Raw genomic sequence first — 20997 nt, forward strand, 5'->3', positions numbered from 1 at the left:
TTTTTATATCTTCTGTTTCCTCATAAACTCCAAAATGCAATGATGAAAGTCTTTGAAAACTATACTAATTTGTTATTTTTGTTTTTTTCTTAACGATATCTTTGGGAAGAAAAATGATAAGACGCGAGGGAAAATTTTGCCTTTCAAAATAGACTTCGAGTTGATGTCCTAACTAAAACAAGCTTGGTATTAGTATATGCTGGTGTATAGGAATTTTACGAGTTCTGTTATTTTTAAGGACCCATCTAGAAAATGGCTGATATTTTCCAACTCTTGGTTGGAAATGTTTTACTTGGGCAGTGAATATTTTATTAAAAATAAATAGTTACAAAAAAAAGAAGAAATAAAAAATAAAGAGAAAGAGAAAATATTTAAAACGATAACATAACACGTGTGTAGCATTTCGAAAAAAGATTTATGCTATTTAAGATCATAAAATTTGTCTGTGTAAATTAAATATATTTTTATTCCTACGCGTAATATAGGTTGTATACATATTTATATAAAAATTTTGAAATTTTCTACGCTTCGAAAAACTGTTCTATATTTTGTTTCAATTTTTTCTTCCATCTGTCAGATAAATCAATACGAATAAATCCTGAAATTATAGTTTTGCCTTTTCTCTCTTTCTTTTATCGAGGAAATAGAATATCAATATAGAATGTAGGTAGGTATTTGTTTAATCGAGACTGTACTTTCGAGTTACCATTTAATAAAAAAAAATAAAATAAAAAATTGACGAGAGGGACGTATCAGAAAAACGTTTAGAACGATTTGAAAGGTTCAAACTGTGTAAAATCAAAAAGAATATTGGCCTTTGACGATTTTATGGAAGTTGATATACGTGTTTGTATCCTATGTTCGTTAAAGCAAAATTTATTTATTTTTTTTTTTATTAAAAACGAATATTCGTGTTTAAAGTATGCAAACGTTTCACGAAAAGGCACAAATTCTATAATTTACGATCAAATCGAGAAATGCAAATAAAACGATGGCAATTTGTTAAAATATAATTCGTTATTATAAATATAAATTTTTTGCTTTCAGAGAATTAGGAAAATATATTTGGCATAAAAAAAAAATTAAAACACATTTTTGTTAAAACGATACGAAGAGAAAAATAAATCGATTAATAAATCCGGTCCAAGTAATGCAAAACTGTTATTAATTAGCGATGATTTAAAATATTAAATTAATTTAATTTGTATATCAAATATAATAAATATTATTAAGTGAAAAGTTAATAAATTTAAAATAAAACAATGAACGAAGTAACATTAATAATTTTCTAACATAATTATTCCAAATAAATGTATAATTTTATTTAAAAAATAATGAAATGAAACATCCGTGTGCTTCCTATTGTCTTGAATTTAATTTTTAGTTTTATTTTTTCATTTATAATTGGGATTTAATAGTCGACGGTGAAACAAAAACCAGTGCACTAACTAAGATCGGACACTTATGTCATTTCAAACGGGAAAAATGTTCATCATTTAAGTTGCACCACCGCCAATATCTTACGTCATTCGACTCTTAGAAAAAGATGGGAAAGGATCCAAGTTGTTTTTTCCGTACCGGCATCGTTTCACAATTCTTTTGCGCGCGACTGTTCAGATCGTTCAAGATGACTACGCGAATTCCCGAACTGCTTTCGAATTTATAACGATTCATTCCTCTATCTATCTTTTGGCTAATACACTCCCACTAATTTCCGTTTTCCTTTTCGAAAATCTCTCGAATAAATTTCGAAGGATATTCTTTGATTATAATAACACTTCACTAACATTTCACGAGACAAAAATACAAAATATATGGGGGAGGGGATTTCGTTATAATTCTATTTTTAATTCTTGTTTGTAATAATTTAAAATCACAAAATATTAAATTAATAAATATTAAATTAAGTATATCATATGATTAATATATATGTTATATATATTATTATAATAATATTATTATATATATATAATATAATAATATATAATAAATATAAATATATAATAATATTATATATAATGATATTATTATTATAATATATAAATATATTATATATATTATTATTACTTATTTATTTATAACAATTTTATAAAGAATTGTTACAATATTTCAACGTTATAATTTTAAAAATAAGCTAAAAAAACGCTACAACTTTTTAACTTGAAATGACCAAAATTTACAACGAGAGTCAAACGATTTAGCGTAAAAATGTTTTTTCTTTTCTTTTCTTTCTTTGATCAGTTTGCCAAATGTGAAATAAGGTTTGCTTCGTTTTTTTTTCTTCTTCCTTTTTACGTATCGCAAAATAAAATTTCCGAAAAAATAAAGAAAGAATGTTTTTAATGTAGTGAAAATAGATTGGGGAATGCGAGGAAAGAAAATGTTGGAAAAATAAAAAGTTTAAGAAAGACGAGAAAAGCAAAAAAAAAAAAAAAGAAATGAAAAGAAATAAATAAAGAAAGTTAGAGATACGATAATCCTTTTTGCATAACACGCGGTGGTTCTCACGTTATCAGTTGGATTACAAGAAGAGGTGCGAGGACGACGACGACGTTAAATAAGTCCTTAAAATACCTACTTACAAAATAATCCTGGCTATATTGAGACGTACTATTTTAATTTCACTAAGGCGCCGTTTCGTTAGAAAATCTCGACTTTCTATTTGCGCTATTTCATCGTCCAAAAAATAAAAATAAAAATAACAAGTAAGATAGAGATAGAGAATCTTTATCGGTTAGATACTTCTTATCCTTTAGGATAATGTAGATACGAAAAATGGAATTTTCACTTGGTGTTTACTCCCTTACGTTTTCTCATTCCCTATCGTACAAAATACATATGTGCCATGTGTGCGTGTGTGTTTGTATGTATATGTGTTATACTTACTTGCAAGATATTTCGCAGAATATATTTTCCAATATACGAAAGATGTTTCATCGGAGAACTGGAACGAGTTGTTTCCTTCTTAAGGGTAACGCGTAATATGTGAGAAAGTTTGAAGAGTCACGTTCTTTTATTATACATAATATGTTTATGTATATCTATACTATATGCGGTTCGTTCTACTTTCAAAAATCACGCTTTGTTGACACACTACAAGGAGTTATCGAATAAATTTATACTATCTATTATTTTGTCAATTTTATAAGGTTACTTACATAATTCCTACTTCTCCTTATCCCATTACTTTTAAAATTAATTTTAACAAATCTTATAACGAATAATCACTAATATATTATATATAATATTCATAAAACAAACATTTCTTAAAATTGAAACACTATATAAATGGGAAAGAGGAACGTAGAAGTATATGTATGTGTGTATACGTCAGTGGTGTTTGACAAATTAGTTTTGATAAAGTGATTAATTATATAATCAATTAAAGATTTAATCGATATTTACAATATGAATAACGTTGCCATACTCTCTCTCTTTCTTTAGAAATAATTATAACACACATATACGTACACATACAGAGAGAGGGTGTGTACTTTTTGCACGATATCAATTATATTTCATTAGCAGGACTATTTTTGTACTTTATAAACCGTAAATTAAGCGTATGAGAAAACGTATTCGAACGGAACCACGAATATCTGTGCATCTATGTATGTGTGTGTATACAGTCAAGGAGATTTTAAAAAAAGCACGATTTCAAATTTTTTAATGACACAAGACACGTTTATGTCTATATTTTTTTTTGTCATTTGTGTCTTTCTCTCTCTCTCTCTCTCTAACTTTTTTGTAACGACAAAACAGTTTTTCCTGTACGAGAGTGTGAGAGAGAGAGAGAGGTAGAAATAGTCCTCGAAGAGAAACTTTCGAACGCAATTGCAACAAAGATTTTAATGGCCATAATAACTTGGTGTTTCGAATCCGGCACGTCATTAGTTTCACGAGCTCTTCCAAGCTCGTTGTTGGCAGTTCTCCAGGAATATAAAAAAAAAAAGAGAAAAAAGGGGAAAAAATTGGAAAGAAAAAGAGGGAACAGGAGAGAAAGAAGAGAGAGGAGAGAGATAGGAAAAAAAAGCAAATCCACGTCGGTAAATTTTATGAACGATTTTATGAAGCTTTATCGAGAGATACGCGTCGCCCTGGGTGCTCTTCGGGGGGTTTTGGGGTAGATCGTTAATTGAAATTGCAACTTGATTTCTGCTTTCAGCCGTTTCGATGTTTTAAGATTAAAAACACTTTTTGAACAATGTTATAATAAGTACCAAACGATTACTGATTGGATACTTCGAATAAGAGAAGATAATAAATAAATATTAATGGTATATTTCTCGATTTTTAAATTATTCATTTTTTTCCGTGCAGAATTTATAAGACATGGAAACGTATGGCAATTGTTTTATTGCAACGAAAACAAAAATTAAGACAATAAACAATTTTGGATAATTTAATATTTAAAAATATTAATTGTTTGAAATAATATTTATGAGTACACGTGAATAGAGGATTGAAATATTTGTTTTTGTTTTTATAAAAAATAAAGATTTACAGAAATCTAAAAAATAAATCAATTTATAATTGAACAAATCGAATAAGGGATGCTAATTCGATCTAAAGTAATATCTAAAAATATATAAGTAAAGGTTTTTACATTTTTTTGTATCATCAAAGAAAGAACATTAGCAAATAAAATGTTAACGGATCGTAAAGTGTATGATGCAAGTAAATAAATTTATAAAAAAACAATTGTTCAAACATTAGATCATTCTCTTTGAATTTAATTTATTATTTTTCCTCTATCTCTTTGTTCTACTTTTTTTCTATTCGTCGGTAAGTATAGCGTTGATCGGAAATGGGGAAAACGTGAAAGCAAAGGACGAGCAGCAACGATTGTAACCGGTGAAAAGAGAAAGAATTCGCGTATCGAAAAGTACGAATGAGGGATAGAAAACGGAGTAAGGAAAAAACAAAACAACAAAAAAAGAGAGAGAATAGAAAGAGAAAAGGGGGGCTTCCCGGATTTAGGAAGAGTTTTCGTATTGCTTTTTCTTCGCCTTGAGGAATTTGAACGATCTCTCCTACCCCTTCGGAGAGCAACCGCGAGACAAATAGCATTAACCCGCCCTCTTTTCTTTTTCTTCTTCCTCCTTTTTATTTTTTTTTTCTTACTCCTACTCCTCTTCTTCTTCTTCTTCTTCTTGGGGAACTGAAATGTTTCTTTAGTTGTATAGAAAGTAAGAAAGAGATAGAAAGCTCGAAATAAAGTTCCAAAGATTTGTCAGGAGACAAAAAGACGGGTGGTAGCTCATATAGGCGTGCGACTACGTTTCGGTCTATGCTCACGCACTAACATAAACACATAAAACATACACACAAACATACACACAAACAAACAACAAACAAACAAACAAACGAACAAACTTGTATATACAAAATACGAACGGGGAAAAAGAGAGAGGGAGAATTTTCCTAGCTTCCTAGAGGCGCCTGAAAAGTGGCTTACTTCGCGTGTTCCCTTTATATGTTATGTTTTCCTTTCCGCTTTCTAGAATCACAGCTTTTCTCGTGGAAACGCTTTCTCTCCGACTTCAACCCCCTATATTCCCATTCCTAAACTCCTGGTCGTCAGTCCCCCACCCAATTCTCTCTCTCTCTCTTTCTCTGAAGCCCTCACCAACTTTTTTCTAACCGTTTCCTTCTACATACTCTTGGTAAGCAAAGTGTATGCCGACAAGATGTTTCCACCTTTCTTTTGATATTCTCTCGTACGAGTTACTCTCTCGTCGTCTTTTGGATTTTTCACGATATGACTCTCCCTCCTAGCGTTTTAAGGATTTCAAAGAATCTTTATACGTGACTCAACCTACGTTTAATATGTATATTATATTTGTAAATGTCTAAATGTATATATATATGTGTTCATATAAAATAAATGCGTATGTGTATATATATATATATATATATAGAAAAGAGAACGCTTTTGTATCAAGAAAATGAATTTAATTAAACGGAAGAGAATTTTGAGATAATTAGCTTTTATTAGCTGAAAGGGTAAAAATTCCAGGTAATTTTCTACGTTGGAAAATTCTCTTCTCTCTGACATATTTTTTTAGTTCTCTTTCTTTTGTTTTTCATAGAGAGAGAAAAAGAAAAACATATAACAAAAAGATAAATACAAAAAATAATAAAAAACCATAGGAAATAAATTTTTAAATTAACGAAAAATAGGATTTAAAATAAAAAAGAAGAAGAAAAGTGTTACAACTTACGCTTACTTACCTACCAAATCTGGTATTCGTCTGTAGATTGTGTTTAATAAATCAAACAGTTCTCTCTCGACTGAAGGAAAAAAAAAAGTAGAAAAAGAAGAGAGAGAGAGAGAGAGAGAGAGAGAGAGAGAGAGAGAGAGAGAAGTCGTCGACCAACTCGAAGCGAAAAGAAGCGCGAAAGCGGAAAAGTCGTGGCACTTGAACGACTGCTCGTGAGGTTTCCATCTCGCGGTTCTGAATCAACAATGGTAATTAGCTCGTAACACCGCAACCTTTTCATCCCACTACTTTCTTTTTACTTCTTTTTTTTTTTTTTTACTTTCTTCTTTCTTTCTTTCTTTTATTTTGTTGTTTTTTATTTTTTATTTTTTTGTAAATTTCTTTTTTACTTTTATTCTCCTCCTTTCTTTCCTTTCTCTTCTTTTTCTTCTTCTTCTTTTGCCACGAGTTTTTTTTTCCTCAGACAGTACAAACTTAAGAACCCCTGCTACTTATTCTTAAGGCTTTTTGTTCATTCCATTCTCATATTTTACTCGAGGTCTTTAAAACAAGAGAGAAAGTTAGTACCTTTTTCTTTTTTTATATTTTTTCTTTTTTTTTTTTTCCTACTTTAGAGAATTTTTACACAACGAAAGTCGGGGTAAGGTACCATTGGTTGAAAGAAGAAATATTTAGACACGAATTTATTTAATTTTGAACACTAAACATCACATTTGTTTGAATATCAAACGAGAGGAAAAGTTTATATGTTTTTCTTGCTCATATTTTAGAATTTTTGTTTATGTGTGAAAGGTTTATTACATATATCTATATTTAATTAATTTTGATAATTGTATAATAAATACCTGACATTTCATATCTTCATTCCTTTAACTTTTATATGAATTTATGCAATACATAGATTTTTAATGATTTTAAATCAATAAATACATATTTTGATAGGACTCATTATGATTTTTCATCACTTATTCGTAACTTGAATTTTCAAATAAATTAAAGATTTATAGATAGGCAAGTTGCCATAAACTGTGAATACATTCTCATTTTCTTGTTCTGAGAAACAATCTTCTATGAAAATCAAACTGATTCTAAATATTTCTGGATAATCATTCAAGATTTAGGATATTTGGTTCAATTAATTCTAAGTCAGAAATATAAGAAGAAGGATCGATGGTAATTTCGAAATACTTTTATTTCTTTTATGAGTCACTTTTTTTTTTGCGTAAGTCGCGTGTTGCAAACGGAGAAGAAAAAGAAACGAAGTGGAATACGACGAAGACGAAGACGAAGACGAAGACGAAGACGCGAAGTAGAAGTAGAAGTAGAAGAAGAAGAAGAAGAAGAAGAGGAGAAGAAGAAGAAAATGACTACGAGGACTACGACGACGAAGACGACAACGTCCTAAAAATAGTGAACGTATTAACGCGTAGACTCGCATTTCGCACGGCTCACCGGAACGCGCCAACTTGCGAATGCATAGTCTCCGGGTGGGAGTTATTTTAAACCTGGAAATGTCGTTGTAATTCGCGAGAGTGAAAGAGAGAAAGAGAAAAAAAATTCTTAAGAGAAAAGTGGAGAGAGAGAGAGAGAGAGAGAGAGAGAGAGAGAGAAAGAAAGAGCTAGTATTCTTCCATTTACTCGAGTATCGGTAAAAAACAAAAAATAATCCAAGAAAAATTTAAACGAAAGAAAATTTAATTGACGAAAGGACAAAATAAAAAAAAAAACAAATTGTTTGTTCAAAATTTGAAGTCCTTATAAGTTTATATTTAACTTTGTTGTAATTTGCGAAAGAAAGAGTGAGAAAAAGAGAGAACTTGTACTCTTCCAATTTATCCAAGTATTGATAAAAATGTGAAAACCTTATCAATTTATTTTTAATCCCGAGACGACGTTGTAATTCGCGAGAAAGAAAGAAAGAAGGGTGGAGATAATGAACGAATACTTTATCCGAGAATCCGGTAATAAAAGAATAAAGTAAAATCGAAGTAAGAAACAAAAATTAAATTAGTACACAAAGTTTGAATTATTTATAAGTTTATTTTAAACTTTGAGAAGAGTCATTGTAATTCGTGAAACAAAATATACTAACAGAAATACACCTTTCGGTTTATTTAAGTATCGGTACTAAAAAAGACAAAACGAAGAAATAAAATCGAAAGGAAAAGGAAGTAAATTTTTTTATGAAGAAAATTTCTATCGATTGAACGTCATAAAAAAAAAATTGTTTATATTTAACGATTGATTGAACGAATAGAAAATAGATCGATTAATTGGTAAATGCGTCCTTGAATCGAGCTTAAATTTCAAACACACAGGTGCCTTCAGTCTTGACGATAATCGTAGGAGACTTAGAACTTAACCGGGAAATAACCTGACTTGTATTAAAGTGTGTAATCCGACGAAGCTTATTAGCTTACAAATTAGTATTAACTAACATACCTATCCCCTTAAGACTTCATTGCATAGTCATATACATTGTATTATTTATATACATATATACACAACGTTTTACATACCGGTAGGAAGAAAATAGTTATTTAATATTACATACTTTAGTTTATTTCGTAGCATTTAATAAATTTTTCCTTTGAAACGTGATAGGTATTTTTCAAATTGAAATAACAAAGAAGAAGAATTTTTAAATTGAAATCAACTATTTTCAAAGAGAATTCTAAGAGTAGAAAATATATAGTACCATTATAAAAGTATACATCGATGATTGTCAAAGGTTAATAGCGTTTTGGAAAACTACTTGAAAATATATCTTATATTCAAAATTTATGATCTGTTGCGAATAACAGCCATGCTCTTACGTCTACCCCACAATTTATGATCCCTCGTAATAGATTTAGACAAACCAAAAAAATAACCCCTAACGAATATTATATCGCGAATAAAAACACCGATGTTGTCATACTCGATACTTCAAGAATCTTCGTGGTGATTCAGAAAATAAAAAAAGTGTAAGTAAAGAAAAAGAAAAGAAAAAAAACCAGGAAAATAAAAAATTCTCAACGTATATGAAAATACAGATTAAATAGTAAAAAAAAAAACAAATAAAGAATAGTAACAAATATTATTGCAAATAAAAACATTGATAGGGGTATAAGAAAGAATAATACACCATCGAATAGACGTTATTATTCTTTATACTCCAGAGGGTTTCTTGTTGTCATCAAGAAACACAAAAAATGTAAGAAAAATAAAAAATGTGAAACGTGGAAAATATAGAAATAGAAGGAAAATAAAAAAGAATAAGAGTATAGGAAAAGGAAGAGGTATCGAAGAAAGACGAAGACGAAAAGGCCGGTTAAGTTATCACTCGAGTCCGAACCAGGAATAGTCGCCATGTGGTGGCAGCCGTGGGACTGACTATTTTCGGGTAAAGACAAATTTGGCGCGAGGCACTACGCGAGGGAGCAGAAAGTAAGCCTCGTGTTAGTCTCAAGTGTAAGCTTACATATGACTTGTATGTGGGAAGGGGTTAGGGGGTTCAAGGAGGGAGGGTGGTCAGGGGGGTCGAGGCTGGCAGTAATGAGGGGGGAAGGTGTCAGTCGCAAAAGAAGGAGAGGCCAATGGGATCAGTGCGGCCATTTTTAGAGGGCTCGTTGAAGCAATCGTGCTCAAAGCTTTGGCAGCATTCAGTCTGAGGCAAGCATTCGAGCAAGAGGATCCATCAGAACTTCTGACTACTCAAACGTTACCAACCATTCGGATCTCACATTCTTCTTCCTCTGTTAGTTAACGGAATCTCAATCAAGGATCTTCTTATTTCGATTTGCCAAGATCACATCAGTTTTGAGATAGAAATAAAGAAAGAAAGAGAGAGAGAGAGAGAGAGAGAGAGAGAAAGAGAGAGAGAGAGGGTATACTTCATTACCATCATCATCATTATCATCATCTTCTTCTTTCTCTTCTTCTTTACTTTCTTTTATTTATCTTCACGGTTAGAACGAAACAAGTGCGACGATAGAAAGAAAAATTGAATTGATCAAATGAAGAAGGTGCGAAGGATAAATAAAATAATCGATTGAGGATGCGGTTTTGGTATGATCTCTAGTGTTTAATATAATAATAAGAATCTTCTAATATGAAAATATAAAATATGTCTAAATATAAAGAAGAAGATAGATCTATAGAGATAATCGTACTGTCAAGCGATTTATAAGAAGAAGAAAAATCAAAAATAATAAGAAATCCTATTATAATATCCGGTTGAGATCAACGTTGGACCAACCGGGGCGTCTGTTCCGTGCTTCCTTACTTCCCATAGTGAATGTGACGTATGGAATGTAAAGAAGTATGGAGCCGCGCTCAGGTGCGCCGACGAGATATTCTGCGAATCTACGAAGGAAAAATATCAAATTGAGAAAGAATAGAAAATAATAAACAAAACAAAAGATAAAAGAAATAGCAAAGAAAAATTCAAAAGGGATCAAAAATTGTTGATCCTTCGACCTGTTCGGAAACGAAAAGTGTGTAAGTGAGATTGATCGAAAATATTTATACTGATTGTGCAAACATATGCATCTAATATACATTTATGTTGCAGTCAAGATAAATTGTATGATAAGAAGATGAAAGATGTGAAAATCGTCGTGGAAAATTCACATTTTTTTCAGGGGCGGGAAAGGAAAGGAGGAAAAGAAATTGAGAAAATAAATATGAGAGAGAGAGAGGGTAAACGAACGAAAGAGAAAGAGAAAGAGAGAAAGAAAGAGAGAAAGGAAGAGAAAGAAAGAGAGAGAGGAGAGAAAAGATATTCCTGGGATCGGCAACTAGCCGCCAAAAATAGATCCCTTCTACGTATTCCGTTGAGAACGGTTGAGCCATCGTTCAACGTCCACATGCTCCTCGAGTTCTTTTCTTCGTCCTCTATTTATGGGTATATAACGTAAGAGAGACCGCCATGTGGTCACCACCTTTAGTAAAAGCTTCGATCAGAAAGAGAAAGAGAGAGAGAGAGAGAGAGAGAGTTTTTTTTCTTGTGTGATCATTTTCTTCTTTCTTCTTTACTTTCCAACTTTCTTGTGTGCCTTATTGTTTTTTCTTTTTTTTTTTGTTTCCTATACACTTTTTCTTTTCATTTGTAATAAGAACGTTAAGAGAAGGAAAAATTACGTGAGAAAAACTTTATTCAGGACATAAAAACGAAACGAAACGCATTTCGTTTATTCGAATCGCGAAGATAGTTATTTCGTTCTAAGGGAAATTGTTAGGAAAGAGAGAGAGAAAGAGAGAGAGAAAGAGAGAGAAAGTATCGCATGGGGATATGCGAGTGGAATTTTAATGCGGTCTCATTAAACGGCTAATGATTTTATTGGACAGTTACCCTTTTGTGAGGAACGAACGAATGTACGTACGAATGAATAAACGAATGAACGTGGTTTGAGATAGAAAGAGAATTTTTAAGAACGATTGAAAGAGAGAGAGAGAGAGAGAGAGAGAGAGAGAGAGAGAGAGATAGAAGAAAGATGAAAATACGAAAGAAATAAAAAAAGGGGGGAGAAAATATAGAACGTGTGGGTAGTGTGTTTGTTTCTAGTGCGAGAGAGGCTGAGGAATTAAAAAGAGAAAGAGAAAGAGAGAAAGAGAGAAAGAGAGAAAGAGAGAAGGAGAGGGAGAATAAAGGGAAAATGGTGGGGGATGATTCTTTAACTGCAATGATGTTAAAAATAGGTAGTACGCACGGACGGCGCCATATTTTCAGAAATAAGTTCTCCGGTTACAGAGTCTATTTCCGGTCTGGGACGGCGAACCGCGCTATAGTTCGTTCAATCGTGTTTGGCGCTATCTTGCGGACGATGTTTCCAAGAGTATTGCTTGTTTTTCTTTCTCTCTCATTGAAAATAAATATTTTTTCTTGTATATATTTTAACGGACTGTTCTTTTTTTTCAAGATCTCAATCCCACAGAAAACATAATTTTTGTTCGTTTATACAAGAAGAAGTTTGATGAAAGAAAAGTATTTGTTATAGCAAATTTTGAATTGATTACTCGAAATGTTCCTATCAATTAATATTTTTTTTCAAAAAAATTGACATGAATTTTTTTTCGGGGGTAATTTAATATTAGGTGTATTAAATTGTTTAAAAAAATTTATACTGAATAATTGTATGCTTGGTACAAATATTAATCGAATATTATGGGTAACTTAATAATATTAGAATTTTTGATTTTAATAATAAATATTATAATTAGGATGATATATAAATGGAAGTAAGCGGTAAACGAAAAAGCAAGTGAATACTTATAAACTAATATACCTAATGGTAACAACATAACGAGTAGGTTTAGGTTCGTGGTATAGCACAGACTATTCCATTTGAGAACAAAGCAAGTAAAACAAGTGCGACATCACACAGAGAGGAAGCTGACTAATCAGCTCGTGGCTTGGTTGACTAACCGGTTTACCTAACTTTTAATAATTTTGTTACGTTAATCTAATTGTTCGGTGATTTGAGTAACAATGTAAACGACAATGTGAAAAAAAGTAGAGTTCGTTCTTAATTATTCATAAAACTTTTCAGAATAATTAACATTTTCCCCATTCATTAGATAAACTTAATGTTGTACAATAAAGCCAAACAGTATTTGTCAAACAAGTACCATTTAATCAGTGAACAAAAATATATTTATTTTCAAGTGAAAATCAATAATAGTATTTTATCCCCAGAATAGAACTAAATTCTAGTCATCCGAATAACCACGCAATGTACACTCAACGCTGATGAGTCTACATTTACTGAACAATCAACTACCCTACAATCTAAATTCGCTCGCCAGATTTCAATCCTAATTGTAAGTACAACAACGAAAAAAATAATATTCTTAATTATCCTCAATATAAAATAAAATTCCAATTACAGTTTCTTTCATTAATATTCGTGCCAATTATTTCAGTAAATACCAAACTAACTATCCCAAAAGAAGTCAAAAGAAGCCAAAAAGACACAGGGCAAGAGTGTAAGAAAAAGAGTACGAAAGGAAGGTAAAAAAAAAGAGAGAGAGAGAGAGAAAGAGAGAGAGAAAGAGAGAGAGAAAGAGATAGTTTAAATACAGAATCGGATCGCGTCAAATTGACGGGGATGAGGATAAAAGTGCGTTAAAGGGTCGATTTATGAGCTCGAGACAGCGTAGGAAGCGCTAGCAAGCACGAGCCTTCGCCCTAATAAATAACCAGGCTGCCTGGTTGCCTAGCTGGCTGGTTGGTTGGTTGGTTGGCTGGTTGGCTGACTGGTTGGCTGACTGGCTGGCTGGCTCGTATAAGGGTGGATGGGATGTAGAAGGGAAGAGGGTGAACGCGATCATCCCAGCTATGCGCTATGCGAAAAGGGGATAGAAGAGGAGGAGGGAGGAGAGGGAGGACTGAGGAAGGAGACTACTACTACTACTACCACCCTCTCTTGGTATGGCTATTCACCATGAAAACGTGCGAGAGAGGACTTGCGTTCTCGTTATTGTAGCGATTTGAATTGGCCGCCAACGTTGTCCTCATCCTCGTCCTCATCCTCATCGTCGTCGTCATCGTCGTTCGTCGTCGTCGTCCTCGACTGTTACTACTGTTAGTGCTGCTGACGACGAACCGTACCTCTCTAGGTCCAGTTCCATTGTCGCGAATAATTCTACGATATCGTCGGATTAAACGATCATGAGAGAAAGAGGAAGATAGAGGGAGAAAAGTAAAGGGTAGGGGGAGGAGAAATGAGAGGAAGAGGTAATCGTTGTAGCAAGAATTCGCAGCGTTCGTGCTTTAAATCGCTCGACACCGATTTTCACGCTCTTTTATTCCTCGACCCCTGTCCACTTTTTCTATCTATCTCTCTCTTTTTTTCTGCGTTATCCGAAAAAATTAAAATTCGACTCTGGTATTACCAACGACGACGATCGTTATTCAACCCGTTTTTTTTCTTTTTTCTTCTTTTTTTTGAGTACATTTTTTTTCTTTCTTTTCCTTCACTTCCTATTTAAAATAATAATAGTCAAACGATGCGGTTAATAATTAGGGGTAGTTTTGTGAATAAATGTGCTGAATAATAAAATATGTATACTTAGATTTATGTAGTTACTATTTTGTAAAATAAATAATTTATTTTTTAAATAATCATTTGTTTTTTGTTGATTTGTAATTGAAGTAGAATTACGTAAAGGTTATGTGTAAAAGTTAAAAATTGATAATGCAAGGATCATACTGATATTTTATTATAATTATTGATCATCTATTTATTTGAAATATTATTAGTTTTTTAAACAATATGTTATTAATAATACTGACCATTGAATGAAAATATCGATTCAATAAATAGAAGATTCCATAATAAAAGATTAAACATTCGAATCCCTTAAGGTTTTATTGCATAGATATAGATAATAAAAGGGGTAATAATTATGACGATTATTTAAATAGCTTTTAAATCATAACGAAGCTAATATCATATCCCCCTTTGGATTATAATTAAGCTTATATACGATTTCAATGAATCCCATGAGACTCGTTTCTATCCTATAATTAATAGGAGTATACTTTGCTTTCTATTTCGTATCTTACAGTATTTCCAATTTTATTCTTTTAATCTTACGATTAAATTCGAAGAAATATATTCGCTCGTTGATTAAAAAGAAAAAGGTAATAGAAAATGTTAAACATATTACTGATAAGGGTTGTTAATGAATAAATCTACTTAAGTTATTCTAAATTCACTAAATTCTCTAAATTCTACGTTCAATGGAACCTTGAGGTTCCACGAATTATTATTTCGGTTGTATTATGTACGTTGTATTAATATATCACAAAATTTTTGTGAATATTAAAGTTTTTTTGTTTATGAAAAAAAGGGTTTCATAAAATATTTCTACATTCATAAGGGGCTTGGTGAATCGAAAAAGTTACAAGACCACTCTAATAATATATTCATTTTGTTTTTTATATAAATATTTAGTATCTCTGAATTTACGAAGGGATTTCAAACTTTGGACTAATGTGTGTATGTATGTATATGTGTGTATATAAACGTGTTCTGAGTTAGTCGACGTTAAAATAGCTTTCTAGCATAAATGTGCTTTCTCGAGCACGAGCTGAACACAGGAAAGCGTCGATACCTATTATTCACCGCTAAGTAATAATATTAGTTTCTGTATTATCGGCTAATGTCGGTGTTTCCGTTAGACGTCGAACGATCTAACGATCTAATGAAAATGCAAACATCTAATGCATTACGCAACCCTTTCCATCTGGATTTGAGGTTAATATTTCTCGGTCGATATACAATTAGAAAACATTTTCATCCAAGTTTCAAATGGTTTAACATAAGAAGAAGGAAGTCAGTTCGGTAAGTTAAACCTTTGATTGCTAGTAAGACTATAAGTGTCTATTTTAGGCGCATTTATGTGTCCACAAATGTTTTCTTGTATATACACTCGATTGTTCACGAATATTCGACAAATTTTTGTAACTTATTTTTTCTCCAAAACAAAAAGCTTTAAATGAACAATTTTAATTCTTAATTTTTTATATAATAGAACAAAACGTTGACAAAATTTATATTACGGGAAAAAAGTATTTTGTCCTAAGCTATTCCTATAAACTTATAGTTAGAGTGTTCCGCAATCAGGGGGTTAAAGGCCTATGAGAAATCGCATCGAATCCGATCTTACTTTTCTTTTCGTTTAAAGGATAGAAAGAGAAATGTAAAAAGAGAAAGAGAAAGAGATAGGAGGAGTGTGCTCTCTATCACGTTCTTCTTCAAAAGGATCTCTCGAGACGAAACTAAGATTGCATGTATTTCAATACGAGTCGTGTAACGTTGAACGAGTGTATACTTAAAGCTTGATGCAAGAACGAGATCGGTTGAGATCGTATATCTAGTTTTTACTGAGGACCCTTTCAATGAGATATACATAAGACGTATTAATCCTTTTTTTTCTTCTCCTTTTTTTTTCTTTACGCTTCTCTTACATTTCACGTATATTTCTTACTGATGTAGCGATCATCGTTGATAGCAAATAAATAAAAAAATAAGCAAATTATGTATAATACCGATTCGATTATTTTAATATAATTCGATACAAGGTATTAATTGTTGCTAGTGTTAAAAAAAATAAATGAATAATTTATTATGTGTGTGTGTTATAATTAATTAGTTATTAATTTATTATATATATTTAAATATTTACCATTGCTAAATATTTAACAATTTATTAAATAAATTAATTATTAAATTAATAATTTGCAATGTTAAATATTTTTCAATGATATTGAAAATTTCCTTACCAGTTGTTCAAGTATTAATATTAAATTTATCAAAAATTTCTGAACGATTACGGTTGTGAATTTTATTATTGAAATATATTATGTACGTGAATAAAATTCGATAAAAAATATAAATGCAAATGTTAAAACAATTGATGAATAATTAGTGCAACGCTAACAATTTGTAAACGATATAGAATTTTTTTACCAGTTGTACAAACATTATTACTAAACTTATCAACGATTATAACACAAAAGTATTTAGATAATAAATAGAACAAAAATGTTAGAAAGTATAATAGTCGTAAAGTCGAATAAAAGATAGAAATGTATAACGTTGAATTAAGAATTTTAATTTAAAAATGTAGGGGAAAAAAATTGGTCATTTGATCGTATCGTGTCGGGATACGTTTAATGTTTAGCGATAAAAGAAACGACGAGATGAAGAATATCTATGTGAAGATAAGACGAAAGAAAATGACCGGTTCTTTAGGATTCGTGCATTGAGCCAGAGATTTATCCGTTCACTCGATCTTCGATGTTATTTCTACAGAGAGAAAATCTCGAAATGGGAATTCGAGATTTTTTCAACAACTGAATGGTAAAATAAAAATCTCTTTTTCCTTCTTTTAGTTTTTATTTTCATAAAAATATATAGTTAAGATTAAGGATGCGAAAGATAATTTGATTACCTTGAGATCATAATCATTTGATTATTTGCTCGTTTTTCGTTGTATTTTATTTTTTCTTTCATTTTATAATTTTTTCTATTTGTCTCTTTCTTTCTCTCTTTTAATTTGTGCTACTTAAAATGCATTGGCCCTGTGGTGCGCATGGTCGACCTAGAGGGTAGGGGAAGGGAATGGGAGTAAAAATATTTGCTTTGCACAATTGTGCCAATTAAAAATCAATAATGTATTTTATCGTTCTTGAGCGTGAGGACAAAATAGAAAAAAAAAGAAAGAAAATAAGAGAATGAAAATGAGAAGGGGTAGTAAGATAGATATAATCGTTTATCCTCGCTTTTATCATCACCGCCATAGAATTTACTCGCTTGCTATTACTCGTTTGTAATTTGTATCGCTATTATACGTCCTTTTGTACACGATTGTAGTTATCGATCGATGATCGATCGATCGTATCTATACGCGCAATAATTTATTCCGAATTGAACGTTCGCTTCGAGTTCACCATTTTATTTATACGCCGTATCGAACTCGTTTGATTAAATTTTATCTTTATTCTGTTTTTTTTTGTCTTCCTTTCTATCCATGTACTTCTCTCTCACTCTTTGCGCATATTTCTTTGAATTAAACTTCCCATGCGAAATGCTTCGGTAATTAAAAAGACAAGAAAAACAAAATAAAATATATACACGTATACATAGAGTTTTTTTCGCATTGGTGATTCTACGTATAAAAATAAGTCGAGAAAAAAATATATAATAAGAAATACAATTTTTCCGAGTAATGTTTACGCGTAGAATGAATCCCCACGTTCACGGTTCTACTATTCTCAAGAATATTTATTTATTTTTACCTTTCTTAAATATATATAATATAATAATTTATATATTATATATGTATTAATAAAAATCTATAATAATGAAATATTATTTACTATATAATATATATTTTGTATTTTTCCTTTTATAAAGGTTAAACAAATTTCGAAGAAAATAATTTGGGATTTTGTCTATAAAAATTCTTACGTGGAGTTTTGTTTAATAATAAAACGCATGTACAAAGTTAAAAAATAGTTTTGTCGTTCCATATTGTTCACTCGGGGGACTACCACCCATAGTTCGATAAAAAGTTTACAAAAGAATAAAACTTTTATTCGAAGGACATTTTCCGCGGAAAGTTGAGAAATTTTGAAAAAGCTTGCCTGCCTTTATAGCATGGTCGACTTTTCAGATATACATACATACATACATATATAGATGAGTATACTTGTTCTTATTTTGAGTAAGGAAAGCACTTCTTATCGCATACATTTTAAACCATTGTAAATAAGGCGCCAGTCCGACTAGTCAATAACAGGGTTGCCTGTCGAAACATTTCTAAGGATCTCTCTTTCTCTGCTCGTATAAGTCTACTTATTTTCGCATAATAAAACGTCTAGTAATCGATCTAGTAAGATAGTACCTACCAAACTATACCCTAGATAATTTCGAAAGAAGAATGTTGTAAAATGTATTGGTACAAGTGGACTTAGGGTGGTGTCCGGCACGCAACAGGGAGGAAACAGAAGAAAATATTCGAGGCTTTATTTGAAAGAGTCGACGAAAAAACAAAAAAAAAAATAAATAAAAAGAAATAGAATTGAAAAGAATAAGAAAGAAAACAAAATGAAAGAGAAAATTAACATAAAATGTATCTCCAAGTAATTTATTCGCGATGATGCAAATTATTTTCAAGGATCCGCGAAAATACGTATACTTACACACACATATATGTGAGTATAGGAAAGAAAGTTTCAAAGGTTTAAAATGAAAAAGCTACAAAAGAGATGGGGGGAGGGGAATGATATTGCATAGAAGGTGCAACGATGACGTAATATCGTAAAGCCGATTTCGCAGGAAGAAAGACGTCTTTGATGGTAAGAATAAGAAGAAGAAAAAGAAGAAGAAAAAGAAGAAGAAAAAGAAGAAGAAGAAGAAGGGAATAGGGGAAATACCTACATACGTATGTAGGTAAGTAAGTAAGTAAGCATGTAAGTGTAAGTATCCCGTAGGTGGAATAAATTTCGTGGCAACAATTCAACGATGCCGTGCACCAATCAGAAGGAATACGCAAGAGATCCCTCCCTTTGGACACCTTAGACCCGGACCCAAACGATCTTCTTTTATCGGGATACCAGCCTGATGGATTCGGCCCCATTCTGTCCCAAATCTATTCCGTTTTATTGCCTTTCTGATACATAAATTTTTATTCAATTTGATTTGCCGCCATTGCTATGGTAATAGAGCGAAAAGAGATGCACGCGTATCCCTTGATTCCTTCACAAAATCACCCCACCAACCCTTTTCAACCCTTATTCCTTTTTTATTCTTTTCTTATTTTTTTATCTACTATTTTTCTTACTTTATTCTTTGCTTTTATTTTGATATTTTTATTTTTAAAGAAAATATTTGAATAATTTTATTTGTTTGATTTATATTTTGTTAAATGAATCATTGATAATTATTGTTAATTATTAACACTAGATTTACGAATTGAGCCAATTTGACTCATTGAACATTTGATTATTTTATATATTTATAAAATTTAAATACTATTTTTTGAAAACTTATTGGTTTTTAGTTACGTAATGAAATATACGTAAATATTAGTTCAATTCCTTTACTCAATCCTTTATTCAAACAATGTTATTACGTCATTAAAAAATAATGAACAAAACATCCGTAAATCTAGTGTTAAAATATGTTACATTTTGTTTTTCTTTTCTTTTTTTTTTTATAATAATCCTTATTAGAAGTACTGGCCAGTTAGGTTTAAAAATTATTAATTCGATTCATGTTAGCCATTTTTTTTTATTATTGGCATGAAGTTTTTAAGTGCTGGAGAACGTAAGAGGTACGATGAAAAGAAGAATATTTATAATAAATAAATAAATATAGGGGTCTATATATAAGAGATTATCATAAAATGGATTTCCTTCGATTCGTTCGTCGTTTGAAATTTTTATCGCGTAGCTTCAGTTCCCCTTTTCTAACGCGTAATGGATTTAACGCCCGTATCGTCGTTACAAAGAGGAAGCTAGTTCCTACGATCTTTATTGCCTTCAGCGAAGAAGTAACGAACGACGAGTTTGTTTGTCAACGGTACTTGCCAAACAAAATTACAGTACGAATCGGTATAGATATATATACACACACAATATATATATTCACATAGTATTTTCATAGGGTGCTCGAAAAATATCTAAAAGGTTTGATAGCCAAAAGTAATATTTTTTTTCCTTTTTTTTCATATCATCCAATTTTTGAATAATCTGAAGTAAAATATGGGAACCAAAAAAAAAATAAAATTCTTTGTTAGATTCATTGAAAGTAGTTATAAGAAAATAATTGTATAGTTACAAAAAAATAGTTAATATTTTATATAAATATTGTTAAAATATTGGATTTTTAATAAATAGAATTATTTGGAATTTTTATCATGTTTGTTATTTAAATTCTATTGACAAAGTAATATTTATAAAATTTAGTTGGGCTCCTGTAGACATTATTAGATGAATGGGTATATCGAAAATTAGATTTTTTAATTTATTAATATTTCTATTAATTAATTAGCCTTTCTACCTTAGTTTTCCTTCATAACATAAAGAGCAACTAAATAAAATTTCATCTAAATTAAAAACATTTTAAATTAATCGAACATTAATGATACAATTATAATTATTATTTTTCTTAAAAATGTTTAAACTACAAAATAGCAAATTGATAGAAATTTTATTTTACAAGATGAAGATTTGTGGATGAGGCTGATTCTTTTTTGAACACCTCGTGTGTAGGTC

The 20997-nt window shown here is 30.9% G+C and overlaps 1 protein-coding gene and 1 long non-coding RNA gene across 9 annotated transcripts in view; one reads left to right on the plus strand and one right to left on the minus strand.

Moving 5' to 3' along the window:
* Positions 1-20997, minus strand: part of LOC149031084 (E3 ubiquitin-protein ligase mib1-like) — a 207594-nt gene that overhangs the window by 24952 nt on the left and 161645 nt on the right. Inside the window, exon 1 of one of the 7 annotated variants that reach the window (XM_089176879.1) lies at positions 2887-2911. The exons of 2 other annotated variants lie outside the window; for them this stretch is intronic. Coding sequence is in view for 2 of the 5 variants with exons in the window: in XM_089176874.1 (XP_089033000.1) it covers positions 1525-1529 (5 nt within the window). In the remaining 3 variants the exon portion in view is untranslated. Of the gene's footprint in view, positions 1-1449; positions 1658-2886; positions 2912-20997 lie in introns of those variants that run through there. 4 more of the 7 variants (XM_089176874.1, XM_089176880.1, XM_089176877.1 and 1 more) reach the window with 4 other exon arrangements.
* LOC107067790 (uncharacterized) lies at positions 9771-16227 on the plus strand. 2 transcript variants are annotated; one of them, XR_016178081.1, is made up of 3 exons: positions 9771-10706; positions 10780-13028; positions 13131-16227. It is a non-coding gene; the product is annotated as an uncharacterized LOC107067790 (long non-coding RNA). The 2 variants fall into 2 exon arrangements; XR_016178080.1 differs by having other exon boundaries at positions 9783-13028; positions 13131-15556; positions 15900-16219.

The sequence above is a fragment of the Polistes dominula genome, unplaced genomic scaffold (assembly GCF_049000335.1).
Source record: "Polistes dominula isolate Pdom_NZ unplaced genomic scaffold, Pdom_raw_medaka contig_12, whole genome shotgun sequence".
In the NCBI taxonomy this organism is placed as follows: Eukaryota; Metazoa; Arthropoda; class Insecta; order Hymenoptera; family Vespidae; genus Polistes; species Polistes dominula.